Source organism: Nicotiana attenuata, chromosome 8 (genome assembly GCF_001879085.1).
Source record: "Nicotiana attenuata strain UT chromosome 8, NIATTr2, whole genome shotgun sequence".
NCBI lineage: Eukaryota > Viridiplantae > Streptophyta > Magnoliopsida > Solanales > Solanaceae > Nicotiana > Nicotiana attenuata.
The window spans coordinates 9,396,358-9,414,513 of NC_031996.1; the positions used below are offsets into that span (position 1 = coordinate 9,396,358).

Consider the following 18,156-nt stretch of genomic DNA (forward strand, 5'->3'; position numbering starts at 1 on the left):
TTAATGGAACCGCTACAACATATTCTAGCCCAAGTGGGGGAATACAACAAGGTGATCCTATGTCCCTGTATATTTTTATCTTTTGCATGGAAATGTTCTCTCGTCTGATCTCGTACCAAGTAGACACCCTTAATTGGGATCCAATTACTATTAGCAATAAAGGACCCCTACTCTCCCATCTCTTCTTTGCAGATGACTTAACTTTAATGTCTAAAGTGAATATGAAGTCTTGCACCACTATTAAAAATATTTTAGATTTATTTTGTACACACTCTTGACAAAAAGTCAATTAAGATAAATCAAAGATCTATATCCCTCTTAATTGCCATAATGAAATTACTATTACAATTGCCAACAATCTGGGGATAAAAGTCCCAAAGACTTTGATAAGTACCTAGGATTTCCAATAATGGAAAAAAGTCCTACTTACTCTGATTACTACTTTGTCATTGAGTCAATGAGAAGGAAATTAGCAAATTGGAAATCCAATTTCTTAAACCTAGCGGGAAGAACAGCCTTGGCCCAGCCGACCTTAAACTCTATATCTAGCTACTATATGCAATATACTTTTCTTCCTAAGAGAATCCTTAATCAAATTGATAAAATTCAGAGTGACTTCATTTGGGGAATAAAAAATGTCAAGAAGAATTTACACCTTATTAGCTGGAACACTATTACCAAACCTAAAGACAAGGGAGGCCTAGGACTATACAAAGCTCATCAAAAAACCTCGCCTCCCTCACTAACTTAACATGAAGATGGGTAAATAATACAACATCTCCCTGGGCTAAGCTCATAGCCACAAAGTACTCGTCCTCAAAAGCCTCCAACGCAAGCAGTTCTTTCATCTGGTGGGGGATTTTGAAAGGATAGAGTATTTGCAATAAAGGTATTCTATGGCAACCTCACCATTCAACCAAATTAAATATTTGGGAATCCAAATGGATCCCTAAAACTCCTCCTCTTTGACAATGCATACAAGGCCCTTTTTTCCTTTGCGACCTTAAAGTGACCTTTCACGATCTATCCCTCAATGATAAGTGGAACCTCTCCACCTTATCCTTTGATATACCTGATACTATTTCCAACCGAATACGTGCTATTGAACTACCACATATAAAGACTGGAAAAGATAAACCTATATGGGACTTGACCAGTAGTGGCCAGTTTACGACTTGATCATCCTATGATCTAACGATAGTTACCAAAAAGCGGATAAAGACTTCAACTCGATTTGGAAACTACACTGTCCCAATAAAATCAAATTCTTTTTATGACAATGCCTTCATAATAGAATCCCTTGTAGAGCATACCTAGGCCACATTGACATAAATATATATATTACTTGCCCTATGTGTCACACAGACATTGAGACCATTGAGCATATATTTATGCATTGTCCTATAGCGAGGCAATTTTGGGAAGAATTAGGCATACATACTTCTCTTTTAAATAACAATAAGTATTGGCTTCTCACCCTAAATAATTGCTCTCCCATTATTCACAGCGGTCTAATACAGTGGGATGACCTGTTTCCATTTACAATATGGGGCCCATGGAAAAATAGAAACTACAATAACCATCAAAACACAAGTCTCCCTTTTTGTTGCAATTCAATAGTGAGCCAGACCATTGAATTTAAATTATTAGCGAACAAGGAGGCCAACCACAAGAAAACAATCACTATCCATTGGCATAAACTTCCTAAATATTGGTATAAATTAAATGTGGATGGAGCTTTTTTAGAAACTAACATGCAAGCAAGTTTGGGAGGCATCTTCAGGAATAGCACAGGGACATGGATTGCAGGATTTCAAAATATATTTCACATCTAATGCACTGCAAGCTGAGCTACTTGCGATACAAGAGGGAATGAAGCTGGCCACGGACCTCAATCTATTTCTGCTGGAGATAGAATCAGATGCAACAGAAGCGGTGAAACTTTTAACTTTGGAACCAAACATAACTAACTCAACCACACTTTGCTGCAGGTTGTTAATGCTCCAAGGGAGGGAGATGCTGATCAGGCATAATTTTCGTCAAAGAGATGCTGTTGCACATCTGCTGGCCAAGGAAGCTGTGAAGATGCCTATCCTCAATAAACCTTATCGATTATCAAGCCCACCTTTTTTTGTAATGCAACAATTAGATAGGATAAGGAAGGGACTATATCTTTTGTTAAGCAAGTTTCGTATGATGCATGTAATATGCTAACAAGCTTAGGTAACGAAAGTGTCCTAAAAGACACTAGTATGGAATGTATGCTATCTGAACCACCTTAGTATTTGATCATGCCCAACTATGCCTTATAAAAAGGACTAAGCGGTCGTTGCAAATATAATCCGGTTTAAAGTCCTGAGTCGAATTCCATAGAGAACTAAGGCTTAGCTACAGTTGTTAACTATCACTAAGAATATAAGCTCGAACAATTCCTAAGTTATAAATATTAAGATTCTTATATCTAATTAACTAAATAATTAAAGTAGTATATTAACAACTAAAGATACTACGGGTTGGAGAAACGATTGAGGAGGTCTAGAATTAGGATTTCCCCTATTGTCGGAATCCTTTCGCAACGTTTCCTATAAATTTGCCTAAGTTTTCTCTACCGATCATGAGTACTCTAACTGTCGTAACTCTTCCCGAGTAATTACCATAATTTACTAGACATATTCTCCCGAATTACGCTAGCTGGCATTAAGTACGGCTCACTCGGATCGCACCAAGGTTTCGATATCCCTAATCCCACATTTAAACCCTCCGTATTGATCCCTCATATACGTTAGGAGTGATGTTGTTTAACAACTACCTAAATATGCACTCTCTCCCGAGTAATACACACTAAATAGGCATAGTCGATTGAGAGCTCTTCAACCAACCACAATAATAACGTAGTTGAACAAATAGAGAAAATACTACGGTAAAACTATATTAATGTAACAGGAAAATCATCCTCCAATAGATTTTATCAAAACCCTAGAGAAAAAATTAGCTATTCACAGTAGTATGCATAACTCCACTACTAGAATTCATAACCAATAATGGAAATACGAAGAAGGAAGTGAAAAACTCGTAGAAGAATTCTCTGCCTTGCTCTTAGTGTGTTCTTGCCTCCTCAGGTCGAATCTCCGGTCTCCTTAGCCTCCTTAGGTCTAAAGTGTCCAAACTCAATCTCTCATCTGTCTAAAGTCTATCAAAAGTGACATTTTTAGGTCTATTTATATGTGTAGGAAAAGACCTAAACATGTAGGCCAAGTCCTAGTCAAACCAGGAGACGAATTAAGTCTTCAAAACTGGGACTGGACCTGGCCCCAGGCCTGGCGTCGCCAGCCTCAGCCTGGCCTTTGGCTGGCCTCGCCAGGCTAAAGCCTGGTTCAGCCTGGCCTTTGGCTGGCCTCGCCAAGCTAAAACCTAGTTGAGCTGGTCTTTGCCCGGCTTCTCCTTTTCACTGTTCTCGAGCACACTTTCAACGTTTAAGTATCCCTTTTGCTCTACTTTCATCTCCAATTCACCTACACACAAAATAGACTCCATTACGTGCAAATAAAGTGTAATTTATCATTAATGCATGTAAAATGCAAGGCACATAATGTGCTAAACCATGAATTATAGCCACACATCAATACCCCACACTTAAATATTGCTCGTCCTCGAACAATCAAACTACACTCATGGCCACAACCTATTAAGAAATTCCCTTAACTCATTATACCAAGAATCTTTAAAATAGTTTAAGCACAAAGGTGTGACATCCTCGCCTCAAGAATCGACTCACAAATACCATGCCCTATTCACAATTCACTTACTTACTCTAACATGGAAGTCAACAACAATACCTTTCCTTTATGAATCATGTGCCCTCACCCAATCAAAGAGCTTAGTTCCACATACAATGAATTTTAATAACATAGGAACTCAAGATAGGAAAAATTCACTCGCTCTCAGAAATAACCTTCATATGACCCAAATGACGCACCATAAGCTTTCCCGTAGTGTAACACTCCACTAATCGAGTTCATTCAGTCTAAGATCAAATAGGACTTTCATTGGTTGTAATGTAGGCTGTGGGTCGGGTAGGATACATTTGGATATAAGTGACTACACCTCCCTTAAGCACTTTAATACAAACACTTTAACCTTCAAGCCCATACTTATGTCAAACCAAAACTCCACCTTAACTTCACTATATTTTACCCCTACTTCTTTAAGCACCAGTACATCAATAGCCACCACCATCCCCGGCAACGGCGCCATTTTTTTTTCTTTTTTTTTCTTTCTCTTTCCAAATGGCTTTTATTGACACATTTCTTTTTTCTTTCAAACGGTGCACCTTTCTCCTTATTTCACTTGTTCCACTCAAAAGACAACCCACCACCCCACACTTTAACTTTTTTATTATTCATCACAATTCAAGTGCTCATGAGAGGTGACAAGGTTCAAATATATGGTCGATTCAAACAAAGGGGTACAACTTGTAATGTGGTTACCAAAGAAACATGATTATAGGCTTAACGGGGTTAACTATGATACATCAAATTTAGGTGGGTACTCTATATATATCTGGCTTAACAAAGAACCGCCTATATCACTTCTCTGACTGAATAAGACTACTATTTCGCTTTGCACACACACGGGGCAAGTTCTAGACATCAAATGTAATGCACAGAATAAATACAAACCTCACACAGACATGGCACATAACTCACTCAGGATTGGTTTTATCACGACACTCTAGTCAAAGCAGTTAAGCAAATTTAAGATCATACGATTTAAGGTACTTCTTCAAGAGTCAAAAACTGAGCCTAAGCGTCACAACCAAAGTACTCACTATTCTCAAGGCATAACAAAGTTAAGAGATATCGCTGCAATTCAATTCATCTCACACTAGCTCCTACTCCTAAAAAAAATAAAACTAACTACACCCGGTTCAAACAAAACCCTTGGAAAAGAACCACGGCACAAAGAAAAACCAAGGGGCAATTACTACACTACCTACAAAGAAAATCTTTTTGTCCTTTTTTTCTTTAGACTTAGATCCCTCAAGAAAATTGTCTAATAGATCCATTGTCGGGAAAAGTCCAATCTTTTTCTTTTTTTTTTAAAAAAAAAAACGTTATTCAATTAAACTAACACAGCTAAAGTAGCATAGAAAGTCACCCAGACAATCTCCTTACCCCACACTTAAAATTGTGCATTGTCCCCAATGCACATCATACTAATAAGAGGGTAAAAGAAACTCCCTGGTAGGCCAAAGGCCGAAGCACTAGCAGCTCATGGGGTACTCAGACTTCTCCCAGGTCTGGTCCTTCGTGCGGGTACCTCACACTTAGTTCCACCCACTGGTTTGCTATTGCATCCTTCCAATAGCTTTGCTTTCCATGCTCCTAGAAAATCAAAAATCGACACTACAAAAATAATCTAATTTAAAAAAATCTATAATAAAAATAAAATAAAATAAAGCAGTAAAGCTAGGTTGCCTCCCAACAAGCGCTTGATTTAATTTCGTGGCACGACGCGAATCACTTTCTGCCTTCACTTTGAACTTATGAATTGGACCCCCAATTTGGCATTAAGTTTTTGGCTATGCTCCAGGGGTGGAGGAACAAATCTAACTAGCCCAAACAACCAATGTAGCATTCTGCACTTCTTGGCCTTTACTCGAGGTGTGTAATCCTGATTTTCTGGCAAGAAAAATTCCAGAATGTAGGCACCTTGTTCCTCATCCCTTGACTTATCAAGTGGCTCGGACGACTCTATTTCCATATCATCATTCAAACACAATGTGGAAAAATGCTTGGAGTGTGGACCAATGCGCTCAACTACATGAACATTGGGATTGTCAACATCCTTAGTATCAATGACACTAGAGTCAACTAAATATGTATCCTCAATGTCCTTGGTTGACTCTAGTATCTCTTCTACAACATTGGAATCCTCAAAATCTAGTTCGATTGATTGTTGGTGTTCTACTCTGGCCTTCTCCACTAGCATCTCCTCATATTTTTTTAAATCCTCCAGTATAATGGCAATTTCTGTAGCCAATTCATGCTCTTCTTGACTACTATCCACAATGTAAACTTGTTGCGCTTTACAAGGTTTAATTAGTTTATTCGCTTGAGCCTCCAAGTGGTGAATAGTTGCCTCTTGCCTTTGTATCTGCTGTGGTTTCTCATTATATTGTTCCACATGGCACTTTAACATATCTTTGATCTCCTTTAGGTCAGCTTCCCTAGGTTCTTTATTCCTGTTATCCTCAAAAGAAAAAGAAGAACCATCAAAGTAAGGGGTTGGGGGAAGATAAGAATTATAAGCACAACCAAGAAAGTGACCATCTTGACCACCACACATATCACACATGTTCCACACATAAGATTGAGTTGGTGCACACAACTCGCTCTTGAAAATATTTTGACAATTTTGCACTGGGTGGTTTCCTTCACAATATGCATGAGGAGGATTAAAAGTAGAATTACCAACATCAAAACTCTCATAATTCCAAGATGCCATGTTTTTAAAATCTACAAATAAAACAAAACTAAATAAAATCAAATACAAAAAATGAAAATAACAGTTCGAACTTGAAACCTAGCAATATGTACACCTACAGTTACACTGTTACGTCACCGACAATGGCGCCAAAATTTGATCATGCCCAACTATGCCTTATAAAAAGGACTAAGCGGTCCTTGCAAATATAATCCGGTTTACAAGTCCGGAGTCGAATCCTACAGAGAACTAAAGCTTAGCTACAGTTGTTGACTATCACTAAGAAGATAAGCTCGAACAATTCCTAATATATAAATATTAAGAATAACTAAATAATTAAAGTAGTAGATTAACAACTAAAGATACTACAAATTGGAGAAACGATTGAGGAGGTCTAGAGTTATGATTTCCCCTATTGTCGGAATCCTTTCCGCTACGTTTTCTATAATTTGCCTAAGTTTTCTCTACCGATCATGAGCATTCTGACTGTCGTAACTCTCTCCCGAGTAATTACCACAATTTACTAGATATATTCTCCCGAATTACTCTAGCTGGCATTAAGTACGGCTGACTCGGATCGCACCAAGCTTTCGTTATCCCTAATCCACCTTTAAACCCTCCATATTGATCCCTCATATACGTTAGGAGTGATGCTGTTCAACAACTACCTAAATATGCACTCTCTCTCGAGTAATACAGACTAAATAGGCAGAGTCGATTGAGAGCTCTTTAACCAACCACAATAATAACGTAGTTGAACAAATAGAGAAAATACTACGGTAAAACTATATTAACGTAACAGGAAAATCATCCTCCAAAAGGTTCCATCAAAACCATATATAACAAATTAGCTATTCACAATAATATGCATAACTACAATACTAGAATTCATAACCAATAATGAAAATAGGAAGAAGGAAGTGAAAAACTCGTAGAAGAATTCTCCGCCTTGCTCCTAGTGTGTTCTTGCCTCCTTAAGTCGAATCTTCGGTCTCCTTAGCCTCCTTAGGTCTAAAGTGTCCAAACTCAATCTCTCGTCTGTCTGAAGTCTGTCAAAAGTGACGTTTTTAGGTCTATTTATATGTGTAGGAAAAGACCTAAACGTGTAGGCCAAGTCCTAGTCAAACCAGGAGACGAATTAAGTCTTCAAAACTCGGACTGGACCTGGCCCCAGGCCTGGCGTCGCTAGCCTAACGCCAGCCTCAGCCTGGCCTTTGGCTGGCCTCGCCAGGCTAAAGCCTGGTTCAGCCTGGCCTTTGGCTGGCCTCGCCAGGCTAAAGCCCGGTTCAACCTGGCCTTTGGCTGGTCTCGCCAGGCTAAAGCCTGGTTGAGCTGGCCTCTCCTTTTCACTGTTCTCGAGCACACTTTCAACGTTTAAGTATCCCTTTTGCTCTACTTTCATCTCCAATTCACCTACACATAAAATAGATTCCATGACGCGCAAATAAAGTGTAATTTATCATTAAAGCATGTAAAATGCAAGGCACATAATGTGCTAAACCATGAATTATTGCCACACATCAGTATTAATGCAATATTATCCCTATTCTCAAAAAAAAAAAAAAAAACAAGAGTTAAATTCTTAAATAACATTAACCGACATCATAATTCTCAAAAATCCTAAGAAAGACTTCCATATTCAATGGAGAATATGTTCATCACAAGGGTATTAAGAAAGCAGGAAGACATTACAACCCAAGAAATCAATCAAACTTTTGTATTGAATCGATTCGGATGGAATGTTCAAGTCCCCTTTGTTTCCCTTGTCCTCCTCACATTAAAAGTATTTTCGAAACTCCAAGATACCCAGTTTGAGACGAGCTTAAGCCTTATATAGTTTAGGGGTAACACCTAGAAAATTACAAAATAGCTCTAACTTGAGTTTCTCGTAGGGGGGACATGCGCTATTGCGCACCTGGACCATAGACGCGCATCTGGACGTGCATAATCTAGCCCAACGCTGTATCTTCTCCTACCCTCTATGCCGCGCTGACACCATCAGTTGCGCGGTCGCTAATTCTATATTCATCTTGTCTTCACCTACACAAAAAAAAAAAAAAAACCCACATAAAAACATTATCCACGTAAAACCTCTATCAATTCACTTCAATTAGTAACAAAAAGGCCTAAGAATGTCAAGTAATATCTAGCCCATAAATTTCTTAGCTGAAAACTTTATTCAAAACACTCTCCGAATAATCAAAATAATAATTCTTTTAATACTGAGAAATACAATGATGAATAGTAGACGTCAATTACTTTCTGGATAGAGAAAAATAGTCAAAGCTGGTACTTATTAGTTATATATCAATTAAAATAGGGATAATTTCAAAGACCTTTCTTAAATTTTTCAAATTTTATCTACTTCGGACAGTTACATACATGTATGTTTCTTTTAATTAATTTGACATTTCTTAAGTTTGGTTTCCTTTGTTTTTTCTTTTTCTGTTTGGTCGACAGTACAAAAACATTCTTTCGAAAGTCGTGTTTGGTTCAAACTACGTGGGCGTTTGGACATAAGAATAGTAAAATTCCCCAAAAAAGGTGAATTTTTTTTAAAGTGAAAATGGTTTTTGAAATTTAGAGTTGTGTTTGGACATGAATATAATTTTGGGTTGTTTTGAAGTTTTGTGAGTGATTTGAGTAGAAATTTTGAAAAACAGTTTTTTGGAGTTTTTTAAATTTTCGAGAATTTCCAAAATGCATCTTCAAGTGAAAATTGAAAATTTTATGAACAAACGCCGATTTCGAAATAAAGTGAAATTTTTTTCGAAAAAAGGGAAATCTTTTTTATGTCCAAACGGGCTTACGACTGTTTATAGTAAAATACTCTTTCATGTCCACAATAAGTGACCATTTTACCTTTGCCACATATTAAGGAAATAGAACTTCTAGAGAAAAAAGATGTATTTACAAAATTAATCTTAATTAATTATTATCTTAACACATCGAAATATGTAAATAAGGGTAAATTTTAGAAAAATAAAATTAATTTCTTCTTGATTATATAAATAGACACTTATTTTGGACCAAAATAAAAAGATAAAATAGTCACTTATTATGGATTAGAGGGAGTAATGTGATTGAAAAAATACTGTAAAATATTGTCTCAGAAACTAAAAGCAGTGGTACTATCCCAAACTGTCGAATCAACGACCCCTTATGCCTCTTTTTTACTGTGTGTGTGTGTGTGAGAGAGAGAGAGAGCGAGTGCCTTCAGCATATCTTGTCTGACTGAACTTTATGGCGACTCCTCTTTTTTTTTTTTTTTTTTTCCTCTCTTTATTTATCTTTTGAATAATTTTTTATCTTTTCTTTTGTCTATATTTTAAGTTGAATGCTTTCATATGAATCTTCAATTCAGTTACGCGTTGAGCAGTACTCAAAAAGTAACGAAGCAAATTCTTTCACTCAAAATCAAATACCCTTTTTTACTTGTGTTTTCTGAGTAGCTTTTGAAAGAATTGTGAAGATCAAGCCTTTGAAATTTTTGGGGTTTATTATTATTGAGGTCCAAACAAGGTATTAATGAAATCTTGATTTCACTTGTATTATTGAATTGTGTGAAAAGTTGGGATCTTTTTGGTGTTATAGCTAGTTCCTCTATGCAGTTTATATGATTCCAGTTTTGGGTATTTCATATAAGTGGTTCTTTTTTAAGTTCTATATTTGATAGCTTTGAATTGGAATCTTGGGGAGCCCTTGGCGTAACTGATAAAGTCGCTGTCATGTGACCAGGAGGTCACGAGTTCGAGCGGTGGAAATAGCATTTTGCGGAAATGCAGGATAAGGCGGCATACAATAGACCCTTGTGGTCCGACCCTTCCCCGGAACCCCGCATACCGGGAGCTTAGTGCACCGGCTGCCCCTCTTTTGAATTGGAATCTTGAGTTGTTGTTATTCCAGACAATTCTGTTTGAGATTTTATTGCTTGTGTTGAGATTGTTTAAGCATTTGTTCAATGGTTCTTTTGGAAAATATGGTTTTTTGCTAAGCCTTGTTTTGAGGCGGATACGAGATTTGAACTTTATGGGTTCGAGAACAATTATTTTGTACTTATTTAGTGAAGTTTTTGACATTTATACAGGGTCGGAGCCAAAGCTATTGGGTTCGGATGAAACCATAGGTTGAACTCGACATCCGCACCTGGCTTTTGTGGAGCAGTAGCTTACAACTTTAGAGGATTTGGGACAACTCTTTGAGTAGGTCTTTAGGTTTGTTGATTATGGGTTGTGTTTGTGGGAAAGCTTCTCGGGCTTTCAAAGATAGGCGAGACGGCCAAAAGACGAGAGAATTAGCTAAAGGGGCATCAACTGTGGTGTCAAAGAGAAGAGAAAGTTTCAGGGTGAAAGAGAAGTTGGAAAGTGGGGATGCTGAGGTTGGTTCTTTCGGTAGGAAAGGTAATGGATCTAAAAGGGTCGGGGACGATCATTATGTGAAAATAAAACAAAAGCTTGAAGTTTCTGTGAATAGTTTTGCAGGATATGGAGTTGTCCCGAAAGCCACGGAGGCGGAGTTGATTGCTGCCGGATGGCCTTCTTCGCTTGCTTCTGTGGCCGGTGAAGCTATTAACGGATGGCTTCCACGCAAGGCTGATACTTTCGAGAAATTAGACAAGGTATAATTCGGTTTGCTTGTTCTATGACGAGTTTTTTTATGTCAATTACATTGCACAACAACTAAATCTTGTGCATTTGCTATCTATTCTAATACCAATATAAGCACATGAAAAAAGGTATTAGTTTCCTCATGAGTGACATTTCTTAATTCCATCAAATTATTTTTCCTTGAATAGTTCCATTTTGGATAAATGCCATGTATGCTCTATGCCAGTAATAATCTTGGTAATATCCTCTTACAATTGAATTATGAGGAATACACACTGACCTTGAAGATTTCATGATGCACGACATGACGACAACGCTCTTCAAAAATACAGAATATCATTTACTTAAGGGAAAAGGGTCAAATTTACTCCTCTACTTTTGAATATTGTCTACATTTAACCTCCGTTATACTATCGGGACAAAATACCCGCTGCCATTAGCAAAGTTTTAAAATCTACTTTCTATTTTTTCTCTTAAAGATCAATAAATGCATAGAAGTCTAGAGTTTAAAATGACAACATATAAGAATGAATCACTGTAATGTATTTGAACATTATTCTTTAACAGATATTATATGGGATAAACTCATTAAATTGTCTAATAATCATACACTTAATTTCTAATGAATAGTTTATATGGTCTACAATCAAATTGACTCTAGAACATACTAGTATTGTAGTTCTTAACATACTAGTTCTGTAGTTCATAGGTTCCTATTACTATAACTATCATGAAAGTTGTTAATTAATAATTATACTTCATAGATTGTTAATCAGTAGTTTTTTGATTGTGTGATAGCATCTTATTCTTGTAGATTGGCCAAGGAACTTATAGTAGTGTATACAAGGCTCGTGACCTAGTTAATGATAAAGTCGTTGCGCTCAAAAGAGTGAGGTTCGATAAAATGGATCCTGAAAGTATCAAATTTATGGCAAGGGAGATTGTTATTCTGCGGAGGCTTGATCATCCAAATATCATCAAATTGGAAGGTTTAGTTGTATCAAGAGCATCTTGTAGTCTGTACCTTGTCTTCGAGTACATGGAACATGATCTAACTGGATTGGCGTCTGTTCCCGGTATTAAATTTACAGAGCCGCAGGTGCTTTTCTATGGATTATTTGTTGGACTTTAAACCTTATTTTTTAATATGATAATTGCTTCGTTCATGCTCCACAATTCAATTTTAACAACTAAATTTTAATCTTATTTTGTTTTTTATAGGTTAAATGTTACATGCGGCAGCTTTTAAGTGGACTTGATCATTGCCATAATCGGGGTGTTCTGCATCGGGATATCAAGGGTTCTAATCTTCTCATTGACAACAATGGCGCTTTAAAGATTGCTGATTTTGGGTTGGCGAACTTTTTCGATAACCAGCAAAGTGTTCCATTAACAAGCCGTGTTGTGACTCTTTGGTATCGACCGCCAGAGCTATTACTTGGAGCGAGTCATTATGGAGCTGCAGTAGACTTGTGGAGTACTGGCTGTATACTTGGAGAATTATATGTCGCCAAGCCTATAATGCCCGGTAGGACAGAGGTATATAGTTCTAACACTTTTTGTGACTCTATAGTCAATCGACCTATCAATCAACTACGCTTCAATCGCAAATGTATTTTTCTCCTTAATTATGATATTATTAGTTACAGAGATTTAACATGAATGAGTTAAATTTCCGTCGTTGTAGGTGGAGCAACTACATAAAATCTTTAAGCTTTGTGGTTCACCAACTGCGGATTATTGGGAAAAAACAAAACTATCTTATTCAGCAGTATTTAAACCTGTACAGCCTTACAAACGGCGTATTGGGGAAAGATTTAAGGTGCTTCCTCCATCTGCTGTTGGGTTACTAGAGACATTACTTTCTATCGATCCTTCACTTAGAGGAACAGCAGCTGGCGCTCTTGAGAGTGAGGTACTTTTCTAACTCCTGCAACCCCACTAGAGGCGGAGCCGGGATTTTAACTTAATGGGTTTTGGATTTTTAGAACTATCATTTAAGAGCTACTAACTGAGTTTTAAATTTAATATTTGTACATATTTAATGAATTTCGTAACAAATACAGTATTTGAGCAAAAGCTACTGGGTTCTGCATTCAGGCTTCTAGCTCTGTCCCTGAACCCCACCCCGCCTTTTTTCCATCCAAAAGTTGGTGCTTTGAAGAGTTGTCATTCAAGATCCTTTCTTTCAATGCTAAAATGTTTGTACTTTTTGTAACGTATTTACTTTATGTTACATATTTCATGTTGTTATTGAAGCCTGGTAGCTGTTGTCATTTACTAGTACTCGAACTATTTTCCTTTTTCTCCATTTAAAATTTCCTTCCAACAATTCAAATTTACCAATACTACTATTTTAAACTTGATGTGACATTTTTCAACTAACTACTCCTATTTTATCACTTTTCAAACTATTATGTTAAATACTTTTAATATGGTATAACAATATATTCAAACTTTAGTCTTAATATCCGTTCTAGTCAAAGTAGGTTATGCTTTTTGATAAAGGGAGTTCTAAGTGGCCATTGATTTTCTGGAAAAAAAAAATGTTGGATTGGAACTAACAAGACTTCAAAAGAAGGGTACTGAGACCTAAAAGAACCATCTTTTTATAAAGTAAAGTAAAATATTATTGATGCTGTGGGGGAGAATTCTGTACACAATAACTATACCAAAAAGTAGAGAATATAACATATGTATGAATCTTTACAAGAAACACTCATTCATCTACCCTAACAATAATCTCATTGGTACAGTAATATTAAGCACAAATAGGACATGCCATGAGATGTACAAAGTCTTGGTTCGCCTTTTCAAATGTTGTCCTGTTTTTATTCCAAAGTAACCACACAAGTGCCAGGGTGAGTGGCAACAAGAAAGAAGCAGACAGGGAAAGGGGAATCTTTATTTAAGAAGCAATATGAGACAGTTTCACGAAGGGGAGCCTTGGAGCAACGGTAAAGTTGTCTTTGTGTGACCTATAGGTTACGGGTTCGAGCCGTGGAAGCAGCCACTAATGCTTGTATTAGGGTAGGCTATCTACATCACACCCCCTGAGGTGTGGCCCTTCCCCGGACCCTACGTGAACGCGGGATTCCTTCTGCACCGGGCTGCCCTAGTATGAGACAGTTTCCTACATTAGGAAGATGAGATTGACATTGACTAACCTTGTTGTTGCTGCTGTTCTCTCCCCCCCCCCCCCCCCCCCCCCCTCCTTTTTTGATAAATGAGACTGAATAACCTATCGTAATGACGTCGGAGAAACTATTCATCATTTTTTTTAAAACTATTCATCTTATTCTTGATTTTGTGTAAGACATGCTTACTGAAGAACACAATCAACCACTGTTCAGATCTGAATTTTTAAGTGTATTTCTAAGTAGCCGTATTTATACTGTTCCTACAATGTGTTTCCATCATTTATCGCATCATAAAGTAGCAACAACTGTTTTCCTTTTTAACAATAAGGTATTCCCTGTTCTTACAGTTCTTCACCACAAAGCCATTTGCTTGTGATCCTTTAACTTTGCCGACATATCCTCCCAGCAAGGAAATTGATGCCAAATTGCGGGAAGAGGAAGCTAAAAGGTAAATGCTCTTAACAAAATCCATCTTTTGTATGGCTAACTTGAAAGCATGTCTCTTTTTTCATAAAAATGGTATTTCTCATCTTAAAACATGTTTGCAATTCTATACATAAACATTATCTTGGAATATGGTTAAATGCTTAAATGAATCTAACATAACGAAATAGATGTTTGCATTAAATGACAGTATTTGGCTTATACAGTTCTGTCGTTTCTTAAATTAAAAAAAAATTTATAACCTAAAATTTATTTTTCGGACTTCAAATATCCTAAGTATATATCATAATAGTCGTCTGAAATAATTACTGCAGGCAAGCCAATGCAAATGGATCAAAAGAACGTCAAGCAGCTCCAGCAGATGATGCTAATGCCAAGTTGGCAAGGTCAATGCAGGTAATTTTTTATGGGTGTTTATATTTGTGTTCAAATTAATTCGAGTTTCCTTTTTTTAAGGCCAGAGGCTAACAATACGGGAAGCTAGATAATCATGATTCTTCAAATTTTCCTCTTGGAAATTGGAATGCATTGAAAATTGAATTGTTGACAAATTAGTTGTATTTCCGCGAAAGATTGGAAACTTGTGGTAGCTATCGGCGGGCATATGATTTGTTTTCTTTTTCCTTCCTGGTGGAGCATTAGTGTAGTATAATGTGAAGGAAATTGAGATATTATTGTGACTTTTGAGCTTTGAGCAGGTTTAAATTTATGTAAAAACTCAAAATGAATAAAAAAGATCTCAACCACTAAATATTACGGGGCAGTCCATATCTGATTACCCTTGTATCTTACTGACCTTTGCTTCAGAAATAAGTCAATCTGCACCCATACCATATATCTGCGCTTGTGTTTTTTCTTTAAGTTCTCAATTGGTTTGGTTAACTTGAGGTTATGATTTGCTCCTTATAGCAGGGGAAGCAGAGCAGTTCCAATCCTAAGAGCCAAAGTGATCGGTTCAATCCCCAGAAGGTAGCTGCTTCTGGCTTTCGAAATGATCCACCTAAAGCATCACAAGCAGTGAAAGAAACTGTCAACAATCACCTCGAGAACCTTTCAGAGAGATTTTCAGCCAACGAGGATCTCTCGGAGACATTTTCTCATTCAGTCCCTCTGGCTCTAGGGGTTGGGGGCGCAAAATCTGGGACGAAATATGATGATATTTCTATTGGTCTGAATAGAGCCGACCTATCAAACTTTGCAGCATCCAGGTCCGTTGTGTCTGGAGATGCTCACGATACAGCCCGTCAAGTAGACAGGCGAGTGCGGCTGCTAGATGAACATTCCAGGAAGCAGGACGGGAAGTATCTCACGCAGAACTATACCAGTTCTCATCAATTTGAAAGTGGAAGGACCAGTTCGAAGGAGGCAAATCTAGTAAGTTCTCATAAACACGTATATCTAAGGGTTTGAGTGCTCGGAGAGAACTGAGGTACTGTGTAGTCACTACTGAAACTTCGAACTCTCAAGTATACTCAAAACTTCTTTAGCTCAATCAATCAATTATTCACACCTCAGTTTCAAATAAGTTGGGGTCGGTTATATTCATTCGTTGTGTCAATTCGCGGTCTTATAGAACTTCTTTAGCTATTGAACAAAGATGTCTTATTTTGTTGTTCCTCGTATCATCACTCGAAAGGGAGCTAGCAGCGATAAAGTTATCTCGTGTGACCTAAGGTCACGAGTTCAAGTCGTGGGGTCAGCCACTGATGCTTGCATCATGGTAGGCTGCTAACATCATACCCCTTGAGTCAAGGGTGCGGCCCTTCTCCGGCCCTGCACCTTGCTTCCCTCGTATCATCACTACTACTTTTACTCGAAGGCCAGTAAACTCTCGTCTAATCAAAATGTTGTGTGCAGTCAGTAATAGCATGCTTGCTGTTTTAATTTGCTACATTCCTGTGGTTGTTAGTGAGAATGGGTATCTCGTATGATCGATTACTTATCTAGCTCTTGTTTCTTTGTGTAGAACGACCATGGTTACGAGGGAAACAAGATCTATTTTTCTGGTTCACTACTAGCTCAATCAAGTAAAGTAGATCAAATGCTTAAAGACCATGATCGTCAGATCCAGGAAGCTACACGGCGAGCGAGGCTGGAGAAGGCGAGAGCAGGTCAAGCTCAGGCTCGAGGAATGTGAAGAACATTTAATTTTCTCTCTCTCTCTCTATATATAGTTTAGGAACAAGGTAGATAAGCATATAAAGAGTAGATAGATTTTTCTTGTAAAAGCACAAGTAGGTAAATGTACAGTTTGTTTGAGGAATTGTTGTATTATTCTTATAGAATTAGGAGATCATCAGGTCAACATGAACATAGTCAAATTGGCAGCTACAAATGCAGGACATACCATTCTTTTTTGTATTAACTTTTACGGTTAATATGTGTTTTTACACATTCATGCTTTTCTTACACCGAGGGTCTATCGGAAGCAGCCTTTGTATCTCATATGGGTTAAGGTTTGCGTACACTCTACTCATTGTTGATGTGTTTTTACACATTTATATTCCATAAGAAAATGAAATTTTTTGATTACTTGTTGGCTTACTTTTATATGTGTCAATAGTGTAATCACATATTGAATCACAAACTTGTCAAAAGAAACTTCATCTTTCAATTGTTAGAGTAAAATACCAGTGACACAAACTAATAGTTAAATATTTAGTGAATAAACAAGCAGCACCAGTGGTCTAGTGGTAGAATAGTACCCTGCCACGGTACAGACCCGGGTTCGATTCCCGGCTGGTGCATTTGATTAATTTGCGGGGATAGCTCAGTTGGGAGAGCGTCAGACTGAAGATCTGAAGGTCGCGTGTTCGATCCACGCTCACCGCATTAAGCTTTTCGTACTGTTTTATTAATTACTGGAAAAACACTTCGACTCTATTACTTTTACTTTGAACATTTCTAGGAAAATAAAAAATTTCCCAGTCTCACGAGAAAAAGAATAGCAATTTTTTTTAACTATTTTGCGAATAATTGGAATTACATCACCGATAGCAATAAAATTAGGAATTAATTAAAGAATTGAAGAGGGTAACGATATTGAATTTAAGCGGAAATGATAATATATACTTTAATTCTTAGTTTTTTTTTTCAGTGACCATGTTATCAACAGTTTCATGGTCACTCCATTTTTATTTTACTATACCAAAGTCATTAAATTATTTTTCTAATATTATATTCGAAATCTATAATTTTAAAAGTCTAACATGTTCAATGTTAAGAACTTTAATTTATAGATTGAGTAAAGGCTGGAACTGAACCCCCTCCGCAATGAATATATTGTGCTAATAATGGAAACATTAATAGTTTTTAATTATATAAATTGCTGATTCTCCCTAACCTAACAGAAAATTCTGGCGTAATATAAAAGGGGTTCAAAAGTTGCAGTAAGTTACAAGATTAAATTCCAACTATAATATTATAGAATTTTTTGAATTTTTTATATAAATTCCTGGCTCCATTACACATGGGCGGAT

At 37.1% G+C, this 18,156-nt stretch overlaps 1 protein-coding gene and 2 non-coding genes across 7 annotated transcripts; all 3 read left to right on the plus strand.

Moving 5' to 3' along the window:
- On the plus strand, positions 9,680-17,140 carry LOC109230881 (probable serine/threonine-protein kinase At1g54610). Of its 5 annotated transcripts, none has more exons than XM_019396347.1 (10): positions 9,680-10,008; positions 10,225-10,379; positions 10,574-11,104; positions 11,908-12,192; positions 12,315-12,632; positions 12,781-13,008; positions 14,581-14,681; positions 14,992-15,073; positions 15,587-16,051; positions 16,644-17,140. In XM_019396347.1, exons 3-10 carry the CDS (start codon positions 10,712-10,714, stop codon positions 16,812-16,814), a joined length of 2,043 nt encoding a protein of 680 aa, XP_019251892.1. In that variant the 5' UTR covers positions 9,680-10,008; positions 10,225-10,379; positions 10,574-10,711; the 3' UTR covers positions 16,815-17,140. The 5 variants fall into 5 exon arrangements, with proteins under 5 accessions (XP_019251892.1, XP_019251890.1, XP_019251891.1 ...); XM_019396349.1 differs by having other exon boundaries at positions 9,682-10,008; positions 10,225-10,886; positions 10,968-11,104; XM_019396345.1 differs by having other exon boundaries at positions 10,225-11,104.
- TRNAG-GCC lies at positions 17,354-17,424 on the plus strand. The gene has a single exon. It is a non-coding gene; the product is annotated as a tRNA-Gly (tRNA).
- Positions 17,437-17,509, plus strand: TRNAF-GAA. The gene has a single exon. It is a non-coding gene; the product is annotated as a tRNA-Phe (tRNA).

Coding starts and splice junctions, on each gene's coding strand:
- LOC109230881 (XM_019396345.1), top strand. CDS start 10,712: ATGGGTTGTGTTTGTGGGAAAGCTTCTCGGGCTTTCAAAGATAGGCGA. Junction 12,193..12,314: donor TTAAATTTACAGAGCCGCAG/GTGCTTTTCTAT, acceptor TGTTTTTTATAG/GTTAAATGTTACATGCGGCA. Junction 13,009..14,580: donor CTGGCGCTCTTGAGAGTGAG/GTACTTTTCTAA, acceptor CTGTTCTTACAG/TTCTTCACCACAAAGCCATT.